This window comes from Branchiostoma floridae, chromosome 3, assembly GCF_000003815.2.
Source record: "Branchiostoma floridae strain S238N-H82 chromosome 3, Bfl_VNyyK, whole genome shotgun sequence".
In the NCBI taxonomy this organism is placed as follows: Eukaryota; Metazoa; Chordata; class Leptocardii; order Amphioxiformes; family Branchiostomatidae; genus Branchiostoma; species Branchiostoma floridae.
In genome coordinates, this window is record NC_049981.1 from 22087818 (window position 1) to 22107917 (window position 20100).

At 39.5% G+C, this 20100-nt stretch overlaps 1 protein-coding gene across 1 annotated transcript in view; it reads right to left on the reverse strand.

The window, feature by feature from the left end:
• Positions 1-20100, reverse strand: part of LOC118410752 (rho GTPase-activating protein 39-like) — a 35959-nt gene that overhangs the window by 4729 nt on the left and 11130 nt on the right. The window contains 1 exon segment of the mRNA XM_035812528.1: positions 260-429. Coding sequence (XP_035668421.1) covers positions 260-429 — 170 coding nt within the window.

The window sequence follows — 20100 nt, forward strand, 5'->3', positions numbered from 1 at the left end:
CATGCACGGCATCAAGATTCAACATGCAAAATCAAATGCATGATCATAGTTGTATCTATCTTATGCACCATTTGAAGATAACTGATGCACATTTTAAAAGTGGTGCAACTAATAGCAGATGTGAATGTGCATCAATCTAATGGTTCTTTCAAAATACATGTAAGACAAATCCATAGAATTCTGTGATATTAGAAGTTACAACAATAGGGAAATGTATAGCCCAAGAGACACAGAAAAGGAGATGGGCGCTACCCCTAATCTGTTACAGATTCACGAGTCACAATCCAATCCCATCGCCTTACCATGACGTCGGCGATGGGGTCCTGGTTCTTGGTGACGTAGCTCTCCAGGAAGCTGTGGAACTTGGGGGAGGGGGGGAAGAACGTCAGGCAGATGGCCATCAGCTCCCAGCCCTTCTCAAGACTCTCCCTGTAAAGACACACAAAGGGAAAAGGTCATTAGGAATTATGTATTTACATTTTCTGATAGAGTGGCATCTTTCAAGTAGTAGTAGTAGAGTCATACGGTGTATTACAGCACAGTTGGAGTTTACAGGCCGGCGAGCTCCGTTTGATCATGCTAGATAGGAACCTGTGGAGACGATGGTGTCACCTCTCCGAACTGAACTGAACTGGAGTTATATCACCTGGCATACCCTTTCGTCTAGCTGAATACAAGACAGGGATGCGCCAGGTTTCCCGTCTGGGCGAATAATGTAAATCACAGTGTGGCTGATATGGTATGGAGGTACGCCAGGCCTCAACTGACTGATTTGAAGTGAATCGCCAACTCGAAACAGAAGGATTTGTTCCATCGCACACCGGGGCATGCCCCTACTCTTTTTCAAAAGATGTGGCAGCATACACAGAGATGACGTCACATGAAAATGCTGTACAGCGTTGGTATCCAGACAGACTGTTGTAGTTCTATCACTACTCCTGTATCACCCTTCACTCCATCTACACAGATGTGCACCAGGGATGTTCAGTGTAAACAGTAGGCACAAGGTAGCTGACTTCCTGTTCAGCTGGGCAGGGAACAACTTGGCCTTTGTGTGTGTGGAGAGAGCAATGGTTTGGACATAAGCCATGCATGTGCATTTCAGGGTGCAGGGTTCCAACTGTCAATTTCAATGGATGTCTTACCATATATCCTAAAACATTTGCGCATTTTTTTTACATTTGTAGGATTTTTGCTGTGCGAGTTCAGTGTGAAAACATTATGATCGTCTGCTCAAACCCTTGTTGTGCCTAGTGACAGGTCAGCAAGCTTCCTTGCCAAATAATGAAAAATGTCGTTTGATCAAATTAACTATTTCAGCAATGGTAGAGAGATGGACATATCAGATAATTATCATCACGAGCTGATGAACAAAATTCTATAAATGACCTGGTCTTGTGTGGGTAGTTGGGGGTATAACTGAGCTCCAGTTGGAGGGTTGCTTTACAATGTACATATATACCTTTCGTGTGAACAAGGTGCATCACTGACATTGTTTGTTTGAACCTTTGTCTATTCTGTCTATTCACGAAAGCTCAAATCGCAGGCCGCTTTGCATCATTTTAAGGTCATAAGGGAAGAGGCAAGGGTCAGACAAAATATATAACAGAAGTATAGTTTATATCATTTAAATCCTAATAAGTCTATACACATATTTAACAAATACAACAAAAATGGTACAAAAAACATAATAGCGAATGCTGCTGCGTGATTCGAGTCAGTTCGTTGTTACAAGCTCTCTTAGGGCACAGATAACATAACTGTGGCCTGGCAAAACACACAAGGAAGAACAATTAAATCATGTCCTTTCCTGCAGACAAATGAAGACAGATAGAGCTGCCCTGGCTGGCCCTACTGGCTGCCAGCAGAGGAAAACAGGACTTCTGGCACGCTGCCAACAATGTCTACAACAAGGCAGGTTATCACTGACACTCCTATGAATCAAGGTTTCCCCTAGCAAGGTCTCAGAAGTAGAGATGGTCCATCTTCAAGGTCGAGAGCAATCCTAGAACAAGACTCCAACAGGGCTCGAAATACTGGGTGCATGTGCACCCAGGTGCACCCAAAATTGGAGCTGTGCACCCAATTGTGCACCCAAATATTTTCATTGGCTTATGTATGTAAAGATATAAAAATATACCAGTATACATCATATTATTGACATCTAAGTGTTAGACAGATAATAAAAATGTCTGTCATGGTACTTGTTTAAGAATTTGACAGCTTGTAACTAAGTTTTATTATTAGGTTTTTCTGACATCCTACTTAAATCTAAGTGGTGCACCAAAAAATGTTGTGGTCCACCCAATTTTCTAAGCTGGGTGCACCAGTGCACCTAATCCCGAGCCCTGAATTTTGAGCCCTGCTCCAAGATTTGGAGATTTCACACAGAGAGCCTCTTACAGCTGCAGTATTGAAGGAAAGTGTAGGGATTATTATACTGGGACAGTGTAGAATTGTTTAAGGCCTTGGGTTACATTTGAAGCTTGGCTCAGTTGGAAATGGATTAGAAATCCTAAGCTACAAGGACATTTACACCACATACATTGTATACACTGATCAAAACATCACAGTCAGTCAGACTCAGAAGAGATGGTTGTCATGTTATGTTCGAACACTCACCAAGCTAAGAAAAAAGGCAAAAGCTACAGTTTTCTGACATGAATTTTAAAAAACCATTTCACTATTTGCAACCACAAAAATCTAAAAATAGCACGTCAATGATGACAAAAGATACAAATACGAGAAGCACTGCTGCAACACCAGGAAAAAACGTCAGGAGGCCTACAATTGAAATTGACCTTTTTGTCCTTCTGAGACCTAACTATCTACCGAATATCATTACAATCCATCAATAGCTTCTAAAGTTATGCTGGCAATGCTACACAGAAACAGACAAAATCAATACACCAACAACAATAACTATGCAGAAGTACACTAGCATACATATACATGTATCTTTGGTGGTTTATATTGTGTTTCCAAGCCTTTTCCTCCCCAGAAGAGCTTTACCAAACTGCTGCTCGGCTGAAATGTGACCTCAGTAGCTCTCAGTTGATGTTAAGTACTATGACTCGGCACAACATTTAGAACCCTGCACACGCTTTTCCCCGGACCCGTAAATGGTGCGAGTGATAGACCCTGCTCATACAGGGATTTACACAGCTGAGAGAGAACGCTGGCATGGAGAACAGGTCCGGAGGAGGGATTTCCTGAAGGTTACCTGGCAAATCCCAGCGCCCACTTATTATGCTCTGCACCAGTGTTCTAGCCAGCCTGAAAATTTCTACATCTCCTGGATTTTGATTGGAAATCCTGTTGAAGGTGTGATGATCCAAGGGGGGTCCGGAGCATGCTCCCTCAGGAAAATTTTGAAATCTAGACCCTCTAAAATGCATTTTCTTTTATATTGAGGGACAAATTTTGCTAGTAGACCCAACTTGGTTCAATTAATATCTTTACATACATACCAATTTCTGTCCATCACAGAGTACGGAATGCTGGGCAAAATTTTTGTTCATCCCCAGCTTCAAAATCCTGTCAAAGGATGGAAGGACTGATGCTGGCTAGAGCTCTGCTGTGCACAGACTAAGCCTTCGTACATGATACGCAATACTCTGCATAGCTACCGCAAATGTATATTTGAATTAAATGTTTAAAAAAAGTGCTGTAAATCAAACGTAATTCGTGACAACTAAATCTAGGATGTCCCTGCAGGTCAACTGGCACCCTCACAGTTGAGCTCCTGGTTCCTTTTGGAAGGGACATAAAATTAAAAGGGAGTCCCATTTTTGAGGAGGGAGAGTCTACATGTACCTCGGGTGCATTAAAGAAAAGGGAAGGGCTAGCAACCCCACCTTTAACACCCCTCCCCTGCTATTGAAACAGTAAACTTGAATCATAGGTTAAAAGCTCGAAATTAAAAACCTATATACCTGAAGAATTGCAAAACTCCATAACTACTGAATACTGATGCTGCATTAGTAGATATTTTAAATCCATTATAAAACATTGCCATGAAGCAAAATACATGCCTGATGTTTTAACCCGTACTAATTCTCCCTGGCATCTATACAACTGGCACAATCAATAAGGCTTATGACATCATCAAGGAGATTTCCATATAAGGCCATGTGACACATGACCGAGCATATGCAGCGCTGCAATTGACAGGAGCACTACTGGAAAAGTCGACCTAATTACTCTAGGTTTCCTGGTGCAATGAGCGAGTGGGTAGAGTGACTTTATGACTTTATTGACGATGAGACCGCGAAAGTTTCTGCATATACAGTACTAAGGATGCCTTCCACAGCACTGTAGTGTAATGATGTGTGAATCCAGCCTAATCCCATCTGGGTACGGGAAGCAGGACAGGATGACAGGCACACCTTGGTCGATAACCCTACTTCAGCAAGTTGCAAAACATACATGGCATAATCATAGCTATCATAGTGTTACATTTTGTACATCAGGCCTATACGCAGCTTCAAAAACACAGGCACACCTTAGTCGATAACCCTGCATCAACACATATCAAATCTTTCCTACAACCACAATAAAAGCATCACGATCAATTTCCACTGTAGTTACAAAGGCTGGTGTGTACATGTATGTTTTGGATAGTAATTTTGTGGAAAAATCATTCTCAAACTCGATAATACTTCATCATTTTCAAACTCACTGCAAATCATACATGGCATAATCATAGTTATCATAGTGTTACGTCAGGCCCATACACAGCTTCAAACACTGCCCCCCTCCCACCACAATCACAGTTACATATTGCATATTGCATATTGCAGTACACAGTAGCAATGGTGTACATTCTGTAACAATTTATTTTCCATCAATTATTTCAGGCAGCAACTCCTAATCCTTCAAATGTGATTCCCCCATCAAATGAATGAGATGGGCCCTATAACAGCTTAAAAAAAAAAGCTTTTAAAACATGTGAACTACATGTACATGTATGTGTGCAGTTCAACATGTGGGAGTGGTCATCCTTGATTCCATATTTGATATTTGATATTTTTTTCCATAATTGAATTAAGAATTAGATCAATAAAAAAATTAGTGACCCACTATTGCCACTAAAAATCTCTCATAAAAATTATGACATTTTCTTTTTATAGCAAGAATGCATTGGGAGGGGCCTTATTGCCAAATCACGGGACACTCATCAAGCATTCAATTCCTGGCTGTCCCAATTGAAGACAAAAGAGAACACAGCGCAATGATCACCAATATTCACCACTACAAGACAAGTACTACTAGCACCCATTTACATTCTCTGTTACAGAAAAGAAAAGAAAGAATAATGACATTTTGAAAGTTGCTAACTATCAATGTACCAAACCATCAGCAACAGAAAGATAGCTTTTAGCAGCCTATTACGGGACTGTACATTATTTATTGGAGGGGTTGGTACAAAGTTGGTCAGGTCAACATTTTTTTTCCATGGCCCTCCCCTTCTGTTCAAGATGCTTTTCAATGGCCCACCTCACCCCCAAAAACTTCTCAATGACCCTCCCCTCCAGTGAACCAGCCCTCCCCTGATAAATAATGTAAGGTCCCTAAGGGATGAGTCATTTACTGTAGGAGATAGCTTGATGGGAATCAATTTCCAGTTATTTCCATGTAGGATAGTAAAGACTAAGGGCTCAAGTGTTGATATTGAGCAATACATTGTAATGTCTTCAAATTCTTCATGATGATGTCTGGTGTAACAATGTTCAATCTAAAAGTGGTAAAAAAATCAAAACACTATTGAACAGTGTACACAAACATAACTTGAAGTATATCAAAACTTGTCAAAAAGGAATCAGAGATGGCAGTCTTCAACCCTTACACGATTCTGCAGTGTGCAAACAAGACGAAAACAATACCATAACAGCATTACCTGGCTGTAGTGAGGTACAATGTCACTGTACTCATTTCTAGTCCAAATAATGTCATAACTTAGTTGTAGTTTCTATTATGGTTATGTACATTGACAGGCAAAATATTTTAAAAAAAGAAGCTTTATTCCCATCTTGGCTCCACCAATGTTGATTGTGTACAGTTATGCTAACTCATTTAAAAATCCGAAGCTTAGTTTGGCACGACATGAGAGTCCCTATCTACCCCTGCCAGGTACCATCTCCTGTCATGGTGGATTTCACAGCCTTTATCAGTCGATTGCCAGACAGAAGCACCGTAAATTCCTTTACTTTTGCAGTGGTTTCGTTTTGCAGTAAAAGGAGGTTTTTGACATGTTCTAAATTTCAGTTGTAAGGATTGTGTGGTACAGTACATGGGTTAATTTTTGCTTGGAAATTTACAAATTCGTGGTGCAAAACCATGAAAGTAAAACTATGGCAAAACCATTGTGTAGTACATAGTACATGGGGTTGACTTTGCTTGGAAATGCATATTTGTAGTGTCACAAATTTGCGGTGCAAAACCATGAAAGTAAAACCATGGTCAACATCCAAATTACAATACACATGACAGAATGGTACATTTGTCAAACCATTTATTTTCAGGATGCACACCCCTTTAATTCAAGTGGTATTGCCCCTACGTTCCATCCAAACCCTATTCTATACATATATGTTGGAGGGCGTGTCCGCACCACTGCTGGCATAAGTTGAATGCAATTTTGGAATTCCTATTTGCAATAAAGAAACATCAAGTCTGCTTAGAGCAGTGATATATTTTTGTACATGAATATCCAAGGCATTATGGTACTACACTGCCATGAATTTCCTTTGCCAGGTCCAACAATAACCCAATGAATTTCTTACTATGGCAATTCAAGCAAACACTAAAATGTGATAGACTAGTTAAGACAATAATACCATACACAGTATAGGTAATAAGTTCCCAATCCATTCCATATCTGAATGTCCCAATAATTTCTAATGTAAGAGATTGAGATGGTCACTAAAATATAACATCCATTACCAACAAGTGATAAAGGTTTGTGACTCTTTTAATCCCAACATTTAATAAAACACACATCAGTATATTATCTTGTCCACGGATACCTTACCCCCTAGACTTAATTTCTCTGAGGAATTTGATCTTTAATGAGGCACAGTAATCTTTCCCTGGCTGCATACCTTTCTGATGTGAAAGGGTTCAGTGAGATGTGAGGCTATGAACAGAAGGGTCTATTTAGCTGCAGTAATTGTGTGGCTCTTGGGAAATCTGCACCATGAAATGTAGAAGAATACCTCAGTGTGCTTGTGGACTGTGGTTCTCTCAGGGGGGACTGACTGAGGAGCAGATTCTGAAATCCAGGAAAAATAAGGGTCTGCAGGAAAAATAAGGGTCTACATGATATTTGTTGTAAGGTATACATGTATGTGGCCCATTTTGACTTTCTGAAATGTAGAACTTGTCACTAGAAGAATACCTCAGTGTGTTTGTGGACTGTGGATTCTCTCAAGGGGATGTCATGCAGAAAAAATAAGGGTCTACCACATATGTTTTGTAAGGTATACATGTATGTGGCCCATTTTGACTTTCTGAAATGTAGAACTTGTCACTAGAAGAATACCTCAGTGTGTTTGTGGACTGTGGATTCTCTCAAGGGGATGTCATGCAGAAAAAATAAGGGTCTACCACATATGTTTTGTAAGGTATACATGTAGGCAGCCCATTTTGACTTTCTGAAATGTAGAACTTGTCACTAGAAGAATACCTCAGTGTGTTTGTGGACTGCTGTACTCTCAAGGGACACTGACTGGGGAAAATTCTGACATCCAGGAAAAATAAGGGTCTACAATCATGATACTTTCTATAAGGAGGGTCTGCATGCTCTTTTTTTACGTAAGGCGCAGGCAGCCTATTTCATTTCCCGTAATTCGTAGGGGAAACCATCTTATCTACGTAATTCGTAGCTAGGCGACCAAATTTAGTGTAATTGCCTTCCTTGATTTAGTAATAAGTAATATGTGGGGGGTTCTTCTGAATTCAGCATAAATCGTTGTCAGGACCCCCCATGCAGACCCTCTGTAAGGTGTAGTCAGCCTATTTCAATTTTCTGATGAAATGTCGAAGAATACCTCAGTGTGTTTGTGGACTGTGGTTCTCTCAAGGGGGGTGAGATTCTGTCATGCAGGAAAAAGAAGGGTCTACAATATTTTTGGTAAGGTGTAGGCAACCTATTTTGACTTTCCGTTACATATAATTTGTAGCAAGGAGACTTCTTCATCATTGTCTTTCTCAATTTCTTTTTTGCATAGTACATGTACGTACGTTAAAAAAAAAATGAATTTAGCGTAAAGCATTGTGGTGACCCCATGCAGACCCTCAAAAATAAAATGGCAGTCAGAAAGATGGGAAAACGTTGATGGTTGCATGGTCTTTAGCATTTGTGCCATGTCTGATCGAAAGAGATAAATCCTAGTCATTTTATTGTAATTGTATGTATTATTATCTTGTACATGTATGTTTTTACATTTATTGTTGTCCTTTGATATGGGCCAAGTGCCTGAAGTAAAACTGACATCATGCATCTAAACTACTCCACTGTCATGATACAGTAAATCATGAAATATTCTACAGCATTTTATTGCGAAGTCAAATCACTGCAAATTCAAAGACATTTACACATACAGTAGGCCATCTATTTTAATAGGAAAGTCTTGTGGGTAAAGCCTAAAGATGTAATACAAATGTATGCATACAGTAAGCCAGATACTTTAATAGGAAAGTGTAGGGCAAAATGGAAAGTCAAACAAAGGTCTCGTGGGACGAATATGGCTACTTATCCATAAGCAAACTGCAACAACTGGGTGTTGACATTTTGGCAACATTGAATTAGATTATGCAAACATTTCCCATTCACTACATCAGTGAGTATAAGTGGCATTGTTTTAATTGTAATATTCTGTACAATATGATAAAAACAAAACAGGGTTGAATAATATATGAAAATTTTATATTCAGTATTCCCACATATCTTCCAGAACGTATGTTTTGATTTTGATGTGCATCAAGTAATTATCACATACTAGAAGCATAAAAATCCTTCTACTCTAGTTATTAACAATGCAAATCCCCACCCCTAAAGTAATGTGATTCAGTCATGGGATCATCTGTAACACAGTCACATGAGGTTAGGTTAGGAGGGGTCAGGGGTCACATGGCACACATCATCATAGCTTGTGTGCAATATGTCAACTGATGGGAAGTATTTACAGAAGTAAGCTCAACAAAAGTTAACACTAAAAAAAAACAATCGTGGAATGGCCCAGTGAAGGATGAATTCTGCATAATGAAGAAAGCAAAGCTAAACACAGACTAATTTAGTTTCTTTGTTCTCCGATTTTTGTTGCAGGAAATTGATGGGAGAAGGTATAAACAATACCAAAAAAACATATACTGATAAAGAGTAGGATTTTTTTGGACTGTTAGAGGCAAAATATGCACCGATTCAATTTTGATCTATGTCCTAAAGATATAACTTGAAAAGCAAATCTCTTAATGAATTTTTTTCATATCAGAAAAATGAACCAGCGACATCGACAATCAAGACATTAAAATGACCGTGGCCTTACGTAGTGTCATAGGTCAATTGCCATATAAGGCAAAGTCATAATGCTCCCCCTGTGTGGAGGCATCTCCAACAAAACCGGCATGAATTTTATGACCTGAAAATCTGACTTTCTAATGGGTTTCTTCAGTGGGGGCGAAATTAAATTTGGAGGTAATGCTGCCGAGCTGAATGGATAATGATAAGGGGCATGGCAGAAAACAATTACAGCTAACTGGGACTGAGCCAGACTAGCCTGGATGCCAGACTGCAGTTTCTGGTGTATACACAGGTTAGCTCCTGGCTCCTGGGCCATCCATGCTACCACAGGCACCCCTGAGTTAAGGTATAACTCAGGATAGCCGGGATGCCAGACTGTTTCCAGGGCCTTTACAGGCCAACTTCGTGGGGTCTAGGGCCAGCATGCCCCAAAGGAAATTCTACAGCAGGCCCCTGAGTTAGACCCTGATAAACATATGACATTTATTATTTAGACCGGGCTGGGGTCTGGTATCCAGGCTAAACTCAGAGGTACCTGTTGTAAAATTTCCTTGGGGGTAGCCTTCAAAGCAGGCTCTCTGGGCCTTTTTTTGGTCTTTTTTGGCTCGTAATACACTTTTGCCGCCGCCAGCACCAACGACTCAATACAAAAAGAAATGGCCAGCAAAAGCCTATTATGAAAAAAAAGGACAAAAAGGCCCAAAGAGCCTGCTATGGAGGCTGATTTGGTGGCTATGTTGGCCCTGGAGCAAAGGAGCCAGTCTGTTCTGGCCCTGGAAACAGTCTGGTATCCAGATTCAGGGTTGCTTGTGGTAAAATTTCCTTGGGGGCATGTTGCCCTGGAGCAAAGGAGCTAGCCTGTGTAGGCCCTGGAAACAGTCTGGCATCCAGGCTAAAGCCAGACTGGCAGAGTGGCGAAGAGGGTGTCAACACCAAACTGTTGATTGGAGAGACAATATTGGAACAGGGAGGAACTATCCATCAATGTCAACATGGTGTACTTGTAGTTGTACTGATCCTGTGGCCTGCAGCAATGCCCACTGTTTTAAAACATGCTACTCATAGAATATAGAGAAAACAAGTATGCTGCAACATCCCAGTCAGAATTGTTATATCTCTCACTGTGAAGAACATTTGAATCTATGATGATTAAAAAAAATGAAATCCATTAAAATTCTTTTCCAGTACCGACTGATTGTTCAAAGAAAATGTACGACTCAGGGAATACTAAAAAAAACTCATATCTTAAGAAGTACTGCTTTATCTTTTATATTGATCATTCTAAAGATAAATCAATATTTTCAAGGATTAAATCTATTGACATCTATCTCACTGATGCTCCCATCCTAGAATAGTTACTGTTAACAAATAAATAGAAAATTATCACCAAAGAGGTATTTTGGAAAATTAATAACATTCAAATAATGTTTTATAAACTCACAAGCATATACTTATACATAAAAAGCTTTACACTTGTGGAGCAATATTGTAAAACCACCTGCAGTGCCACAAATGATTCAGACCAATGGCTCACCTCGCACGCCATGACCATATAAGGCAAGGCAAGGAGGAAATGACAAGAGAGGATGCTACCACTCCAGCCAATCAGACGGTCACACATGAGCGTTCTTCTAGGCTACCGCAGGTTGTGTGTTAGTCTGTGATATCCGAGGACCTTGTTCAATAATGATAGTAGTTTATTATTTGCAAAATCATACCGGAGGGCTAATTGCATATACAGTCTCAAGAACTAAGAGAAGTAGAAGAGTGATACATAAAACTAGCATCTAATCAACTACATGATACTATGAATACTATTGTCGGGTTTAACTTCTTCTTTGAAGGCAGTGGTTAATGAACTGTCCCACATTCTGTATGATGGTGGGATTTTGTGCTAATAATAATAATAATAATAATAATAATATTAATAATGGTAACAAGGAGGGGAAAGTTCTTGATGAAACCTCAACTCAACAAAGGTACTGATTGACTGGCTGATATGTTCCGTGGTAAATAATAATTATTGTCATGACTAAAAGATATTTATAACAATTTTTAACATGTATTATAGAGAACAGAGGTTTACATGTAAGAATATAATTTTCAGTTTCACATATTTAAAAATTGGACCAGTATTACTGAGAATACAATGTGCAAATAGAAAAATGAGAATTGTTATGATGAATTCATTGCATGTTTAAAAATCTGGACATGTAGGGTCTGCATGGGGGTCCTGACAATGCCTTACGCTAAATTCAGAAGAACCCCATACATGCAGTGTGAAAAAAATCCCTAAAATCAAAGATGGCAATTAAGAAAAAATTGGTTGCCTCACAGCAAATTACGTGAATGAGACAGCTTTCCCTGCAAATTACGGAACTTACAAGCACCTTCTACTGAAGATACCGTTCCATGCATTCGAATTTCAATGGTTTAGAAGATAAGTGAAGAAGGTTAAATAGAGGTCAGTATAAGTCCCGAGAAAGGGAGATAAAAATGAATCATCAGCGTGTGTGTGGAAACATCTATGACAGGGTCGAGCGAGAAGGACCCACGGAACAAGCCTTCAGCTGATATCTACACTAAACAGTCTTCCTGTCATGGGGAGGAGGGGGGAGGGGGGCATGGAGGGGATCATCTCTAAGTGCCGACATTACAACATACCAGCCAATGAGAGACTGTTGAGACTGCCGTGAAAATGAAATCCACTTCATGATAGATTGTCCAACATATGATCATGATAGAGACAAACAAAATTGTTGGTCTATTGCATGTACAATGTAATTGTAAAACTGATACCATATTCTGTACCCACATGCAAAGAGTCATTCAATATGATATTACTATGCCTTGCTCCTACATCTACCTATATATGTAGACCAATCTATAGACAACTCTATGCAATATTATATATTGGCTAAAGCATATTTATGAATTCATTACATGTACTATGATTAGATCCCACCAGAATAGGCACTAGCCATAAAAGTAACACATATGTCAACAAAATAGTCAACAACATAACATGAGTGTAGTGCCCTCTCTCACATTCAGTGGCTGTGTAATGCATTCAAACATGAAGAGCCAATCTGTTCTCTGACTCTGAATCCCACAACCACTATCCTGTAAACCTCTGTCTTCATTGTCCCTGAACTTACCCATCTGAGTAGAATTTTGACTCTAGTCTAACTTAGAAGTTAGAGTCTAAGACATATGATAAGAAATCCTCCATACTTGTGTAACCCAAGGTTTCTTAGCATGACTCTAATCATTTTGAGGTCTCATTAATACCTACCGGCGTACCAAATATCAAGACAGTCAAACTCAAGCATTCTCAAGTTCAATGTTCATAAACAGACACACACATATATGAACCCAAAAACATTATTCATAACCTTGGAGAAGGCAAAAAATCCCACACTCAACAGTGCAAAGATGAAAACATCCACATAATATTAATAGCTAGCCCAAGTCTGCCATACATGAAGAATGATACCATGCCAAATGGGGTGTATATTTCATCTTAAGTCAGATGTTTGTTAAGCAAGACCTATAGTCACCTACATGTACATAGTAGACCATCTCATTTGTCATGATGTTAATAGCTGGCACTACTGCTGACGGGATGGTGTACTAGCCTAAGCTCACGCATTTGTAAAAGCGAAGAAGAAAAATATGCGGTCTTAGCTCTATACAAGAAAAACATGCTATAGACTGCCTGCTACAACTAGATAAAATTCCAGCTTCAATTTGGTTTGTGCAGTCATTCCCTTTACTGAGCTGTACTTGAGTTTAGGATTAGTTGGATCAAAAGCACAAGAAACGCTCGAAATGTATCAATGCCAGGATATTCAAAGAGCTGACTTCGGGGGAAGTTATCTTTAGAAGATGATTTGTTATAATTCTAAGCATGCTTGAGAAAATCTTCTGTGAATAGTTTCATCTGGTTGGTAAGTCACTGAACAAAAAGATTCTTTGTAAACAAGCAACAGTGTTTTATTCAACAGTTACTGGTGTTTCACTGACTGTGTGTCACGTTCCTTAGGGAAATTCTGACATTGCGCACTGCAGCATACAGGTGTCGCTACTAACAGATGCGGTCCCAAACGTATTTCCCAAGTATTTACATATAAAGTTACATAGATAGTTAATATGGTGTTAACAATGCTGTCCCAAGGGTAAACAAGTATATCATAAACATGTACATAAATGCAGTTATCAAATTCGAACGGGCCTGATTTCCTGTACGTTGGCTAGGTTCTCTTATGCCAGGAAAGGGAGTTTGCCGTGGAAAGGAGTTTGCCCGTTTTGAGGCGAACCAGCCAACCCTCCCCCCGCCCCAAATGAAAAAAAAACATGTTCAAAAGACTGCAACAAAGGCTAGGGAAAACCATTCTAGCTTCACTTCACACCTTGATTCTAAAGGAAATATTAATTTGGATATTGCTGATGAAAATCTATACTACAAAAATATTATTATGCTTTAACATAGGCAAAAAACTCATCTTCTGGTAACATCAAAGTTGTCCTATCCTTGACCTCTGCTATAAAAAGAATACTTCATTACCCAGCATTCACTGCTAATGTCAAACAAGGGTGACCCTCCATTTAAATGTCGTGTTCTATTAATCATTTAAACATCGCTGGACACAGGAAACTACTACAGAGCACATGATCTGAGGGGTGGGTACAAAAACATATCAGTGCATGTCTCATTATTACTACTAGTTGGGATAAAATTCTTAGTACTATCCACTGGCTTAATCTTTTTTCCTGCTATTTGTGGGGATTTGATTTCAAGTTTTAAAAAAAATGTGGTTTTCACAATGGTTTCAAGTTCGCAGTTGAAACAAGAGGGTAGGAAGACGGAAGACAAACCGGGCATTTTCAAGATGGTTGAAGTTCACACTGAAACAGTTACTGCAAAACCGACAAACATAAAATCACCTTGAAAATTTCAAGATCTACAGTACAGTATATCCATCATGACAGAAATATAATAATACCATGTTGTAAAACTTTATTGGCGGCTGATTCGTGTGGTAACCATCTCTTCTTAATGCTGCACTGACGGTCGGGAGTACCACTCTCTCCCACCAGACTCACTGATTCCAACCATTTCCGGCAGTTAATACAATAAAAGGGTGGTGGTTTTACCTTTTATGATCTTATCTGGGAGCTGGGCCCATCCCTAAGTGTCTTCCAACTCTCCTGCCAAAACCCAAACTTGACTGATGTCTGGAAATAGATTTCCTTTTGGCCTTGTGCAACATCTTCAAATGTAACTGACAGCTGCTCAAGTACATGTTCAAATCCGTCCGTAGGAACGATAAGTCAAGTCCAGGCACAGGCTACGGCTGAATTGGGAGCAGGTTAACGCGGCGATAAAAATTCAGGAAAAAGAAATTGATGTCTGTAAGCTACGAAGATGAACAGAGCCCCACTACGTGCATAAGCTTTTGTATCTATTTCTTGATAAGATAAACCATTGGGAGTTACATGTAACGAAGGTACTACTTACAAGTGGGGCAACCTGAAATGTTAAAGGTGCAACCTGGCTTTTGACTCGGGTTGCCGCCTGTGCAACCTGGCTGAAAAAAGTATTTTGAGCACTGTGTATACACCTAGACTCCGCTTCCCACTACAGTGTGACACACAACTTTTCCCATTGGCAATTAGGTGTGGACAAATCAAATCGCTTTACCTTCCAGGAACCCACATCTGGATAAAGGATGCGTTTCAAGACAAGCAGTGACACCACTGTCAAATACAGATCCATGGCAACAGCATTATCCGTGACCTTTGACCCTGACCCCATGAAGCATGTCACTGGAGGAGGATGGAGTACACGCCTAACCCAACATAAACTCTCATTATAGATTCTCTTTACAAACTCTGGACACTAGTTTTTAGAAGGGGATCTTATATGCATGTTTACTGCCTCTTATCCAATGACATTGATATAATATGATATGATATGATATATGATATAATATTTATCATAATATTTATGCCATTTCTCCACATGGATTTCCACAAATTCACAGTGATTGGCAAGAACCCCTTATCTCGTCCACCTGTACATCTTCAAATGCATGGAACAAGCTATCTTCTACAGGGAAGTGCATATTTGGGATTTACTGTGCATGTAGAATACAACACAGTGTATTCCATATCACCTGTGGTACCAGACTGACCGCGGGTTGTTCCTTTTGATTGATATAATACAGCTATTTCTCTTTTACCTAGTTTACCTAAGGATATCTTCAATATAGTAAATAATACCAAAAATTACTAGTTTTAAATTTAACATAACAAACCATCATTACATTTTATTTACAATCAGTATCACAATCCAATAAAACATTGCCGAGTTATCTGATTACATGTAGCATGAAGTTGTGCATGAGTTTTCTCTAAGATTAGAGGCCATGTAAAGTGTATACATTAGCCAGAATGTGTATTACCCATCCATCCATCAGTCCCATAACTCTTCTATATTCTCCTTTCACAGTACACTATGATTACCCGCTGGTTCCCGGCCCCAGCCTTAAAAGCATGTATATTAGATTGTCCCTGCTATCTGCGCCACATCCCCCAGACATGGTCAGATTAGACGATAACTCTTGCTAGACTAGTACACTTGTACAGGTAATAGCCTCCCAATTCACAATGTGGACTTTCCATCAACAGAGTTATATCTTCCGAATACAAATATGCCGGAGGCATTCTTTTTCAGGACTCAAAATAATTTTTTCTGCATACCGGCACTGGTGCAGGTAACATTGGAAATTGCCTACACCTGACAAATTTTACCTGCACCACTCAGAGTTTAGGAAGTATTTTATCACACTAAAACTGTTCAGAGACCACTGCCATTGACAGGAAAATTCATCATCACTTCATAGGTGGTAAGAGTCAAAGTAGCTTGTAAAAATCCACATACTGTTACACCTACATCATATATAACCCAGTACATGGACCTGTGCAAGTTAGGTGCAGGTAGACATCAGAAATACCTGCACAGCTCCAATTTTGCCTGCACTAACCTGCATATGCAGGTGGTATTTCGAGCCCTGTCTTTATCACATGTATTGAGTATACAACATGGTGAATTCTGTATCACTATAGGTACCAGCCCGACCCACAGGAGGGCTGGACCGAGACTCAGCACACGTGAAGTGCGTTCAAATTATTCTATGGAAACTGTAAAATACAGAACAGTCCAGAATACCTGTATCGAATGTTATCACAGCCCATGTATGAGACTATGATATTTCAAGTTTCTGATTTTGTGAAATTTGTAATATTATGATGTCATCACTTTAATGTACACTGTAGATAAAAACTTACAATGATGACAAAATTGATCATATCAAGGAAATTAAGTACTAGTATGATTCCTTTCAGATACCCTCCACATATCAATGAATGACTGAAACCTACATGTATTTGGTATGTTTAACGCATCATTTATCAAATGATCCTACATGTACCACTGCAATATTGCACTTCAGGCTATCACCCATACATTGTAATTCATATCAGAACGTGCCATCCAATCAATACACGAGTTGTACTGAGTTTAACAAGTACCTTATTAACATGCATTTAAGATAACCCACTAAAAAAGCCCATGGAAACTTGGGATGTCCCTGTAGCTCAACTGGTAGCAACCTCACACTGTCACTGTTGAACTCCTGATTCCAATTTACAGGTCACAGTGCAAATAGGGAATCTCCTGGGGGCCCAAATTTTAGTATTTTTTTACTGTAAAGCAAGGGTTTTCATTTGTTGGTCGTATTTTTGTCCATACATGACTTTTGTGAAGAAATCGGAATGTGTCTTCTTTAAAATAACTCACAACCGTCAGAGATCCAATTATTTCACCTTCCACTGCTTTTGAGGGACAATGTTTGAGCACTAATTCTGGTTACCCTGGCAACCCGACGAAGTGTCCCCATAGATGCCAACCCAGCCCAGGATATGGCTTGTTTTTATGAGCGACCCTTTGCCTGATCCATGTCCAGTTGAACTGTGGGTCAGTGACCTGGCCCTGATCCTCCCATCTGTTCTTCCCCTAGGCCTAGCAAAAACAGTGTTGTGTTTCTGGTTAATCAATTAAGTAATCTGGTTACAGTCCCGAAAAATAGAGTGGTACCTACTCGTTGTTTGGGAGCCCATGTTGTTAAAATTCCTGTATGTCATTTTAAAATTCAAGCTTCCCAAAGTTCATTTTCAACAGTTTCATGTCATTTTTGGGACCGATGGGGTAAAATTAATATGCAACAAGCAAATTTTTGTTTCAGGACAAGAGGACGGGTCCTGGAAACAGCATTGCCTTAGATTTTGGTTGTAGTGATCCAACAACGATGTAAAACTGAAATTCACCAGCCACCGGTATTTTCCACATCTGATACAGAAATGTGCAAGGACAAGCATATGCATAAACTGAACTAAGAAGTACAATATTTACTTCACATCCTTACATCATCTTTCGAAAGCCACCATCTGTTAACACAGGATGAAAAGGAGTTTGTTTTGAATTTCATCAATCAGATTAAAAATGTTATACCCCTTGCCAGTGGCCAACCAAAAAAAGGCTTGGGTTAGCAGGTTTTTTCCTAGGGTTGGTCAAGTAGCCAGAAACACATAATTTTTTTTCCTGGGCCTTACCAACCTATACCAGTATTCAGGAATTCAACTTCCCCTAACAAACATAGCATGCCAACAAAGCTTTGAAATATTGTACACGCCAGGTGCAGAGGAGGGTTTCAGGACACGGCCACAATGGCCAATGGTCATGTGACCAAGTTGTGTCGCCGTGATTGGTCGAGAGAAATGATATTCCAGCGAAGAGCAGCTGCTCATTTGCATAACAATAGAGAGGACTGAAACATAGTGATGAATTGATGCAGAACAGAAGAAGATGTCTACAATTGATGCTTATACCACACAAAAAAGATGGTCAACTGGATGACAAAAAATGTGTGATGAAAGACCTTAACAAATAGCCTTTCTGGGCTAACTGAACAATTTCTAAGTGAAAAACTACAGACCTTCTAATTATGGATCATTAGCACCCATTACTTAACTACCTATGAGTGCACACATAGATAAAACCATTTAGCGATAACTGTACAGTGTATCCTCTACCCCCAGGCATGACAGGGCCATAATTATAATGTCGTAACGTATAATCACTGAAAACATTAACACAGTGGTCTTTCCTGCTTAAACTGAGGAACAATAAGCCTCAACAGATGGCAGAATTCAGGACCTACCCCTTTGAAATATGACCTACATGTCATTAATGTTGCTATCGCTGTTGTAGAAGCTATTGGAAACGAGCACTTACACTGGCAATGACTATGAAACAGGTGTCTCTACATCAGGGCTATCTCCAGATCTAAAGTATTTTCTGTCTCATTCATTGTTTGGGAGCCAATGTTGTTGATTTTCCTTGTAAAATCTATCATTTAAAATACACGTTTTCATCAATTTCATGTACCGTTCAGAATTTTTGGGATGGATAGGGTTAAATTTTTGTCTGTCCCAACATGCAAATTTCTGTCCCAGGATGGAGGTACGGGTCCTGGAGACATCCCTGCTTTACGTTTATGTGTGTCTGATTTATTACCTAAAAGCTATGGGAAACGGTCTTTGAATGTATAGATTATCTGACGGGGGAGAATGAAAATCATTACGGTCTCATTTACATGTGGATGACAATGTGATACGAATCTGTTTCAACGAATCCAATATCAGCTTAATATTTTTTTCCAGTGCAAATAGACCGAAACACATACAAATCCAATTTCCCCATGCCGCAGCACCCATGTTCAGTAGGTGGTTTCTGGCAGTTGTAATACAGTAAAACAAGATATTGATGAGGAAACCATGAAATATTCACAATGGTTTGTTGTTTCTCCTCAAATCATCCAACTGCAAACTTACAATGATTTTCAGTAGGCGAGCTGATGTCAAGCTTACCAAGCTATAAATGCAATCATAAGTAAAAGAATTCCTTACATATTGTGCATCTTAATATAGAGATATTTTGCTTCTTGCACCTACACAGTTGGATCAGAGTTAACAAAAGCTCTAATTCTGAATCCTATATACTATAGAAGGGTGTGGTCAGTCCTGGCTGAAACCACTATCACATCAGGGTCTGGGCAAACAATGCGTCTCTTCAGAATGTTTGTCTTGTGGGTGTCTGACAAATACTGCAGGATGTGCCCTACTTGTTTCTACACTGATTCTGTTTGTCTCTGTTGTGTACCCGTCTCAATGCAGTGGTTTACAGCCAAACAACCTGCATTGTAACACTGCCCGCAAAACGGAAACAATCAGATTCTAATCCTGTGTAATGGTGCCTTTTACTATCTCTCTTTTACATGATTTACAACTTTTAACCCTTTTTCAAGGTTTCTAAAGGCATGGTACATGTACATCACATTCCTGATGTCATAGGAAATTCTGTATGCAAATGTAGACAGGCTTCAGAAACAGGTGTGTTTGCATTTGTGCATCCCCAGGTAAATGTCCATACAGATCTAATGGTGCATAAGGAG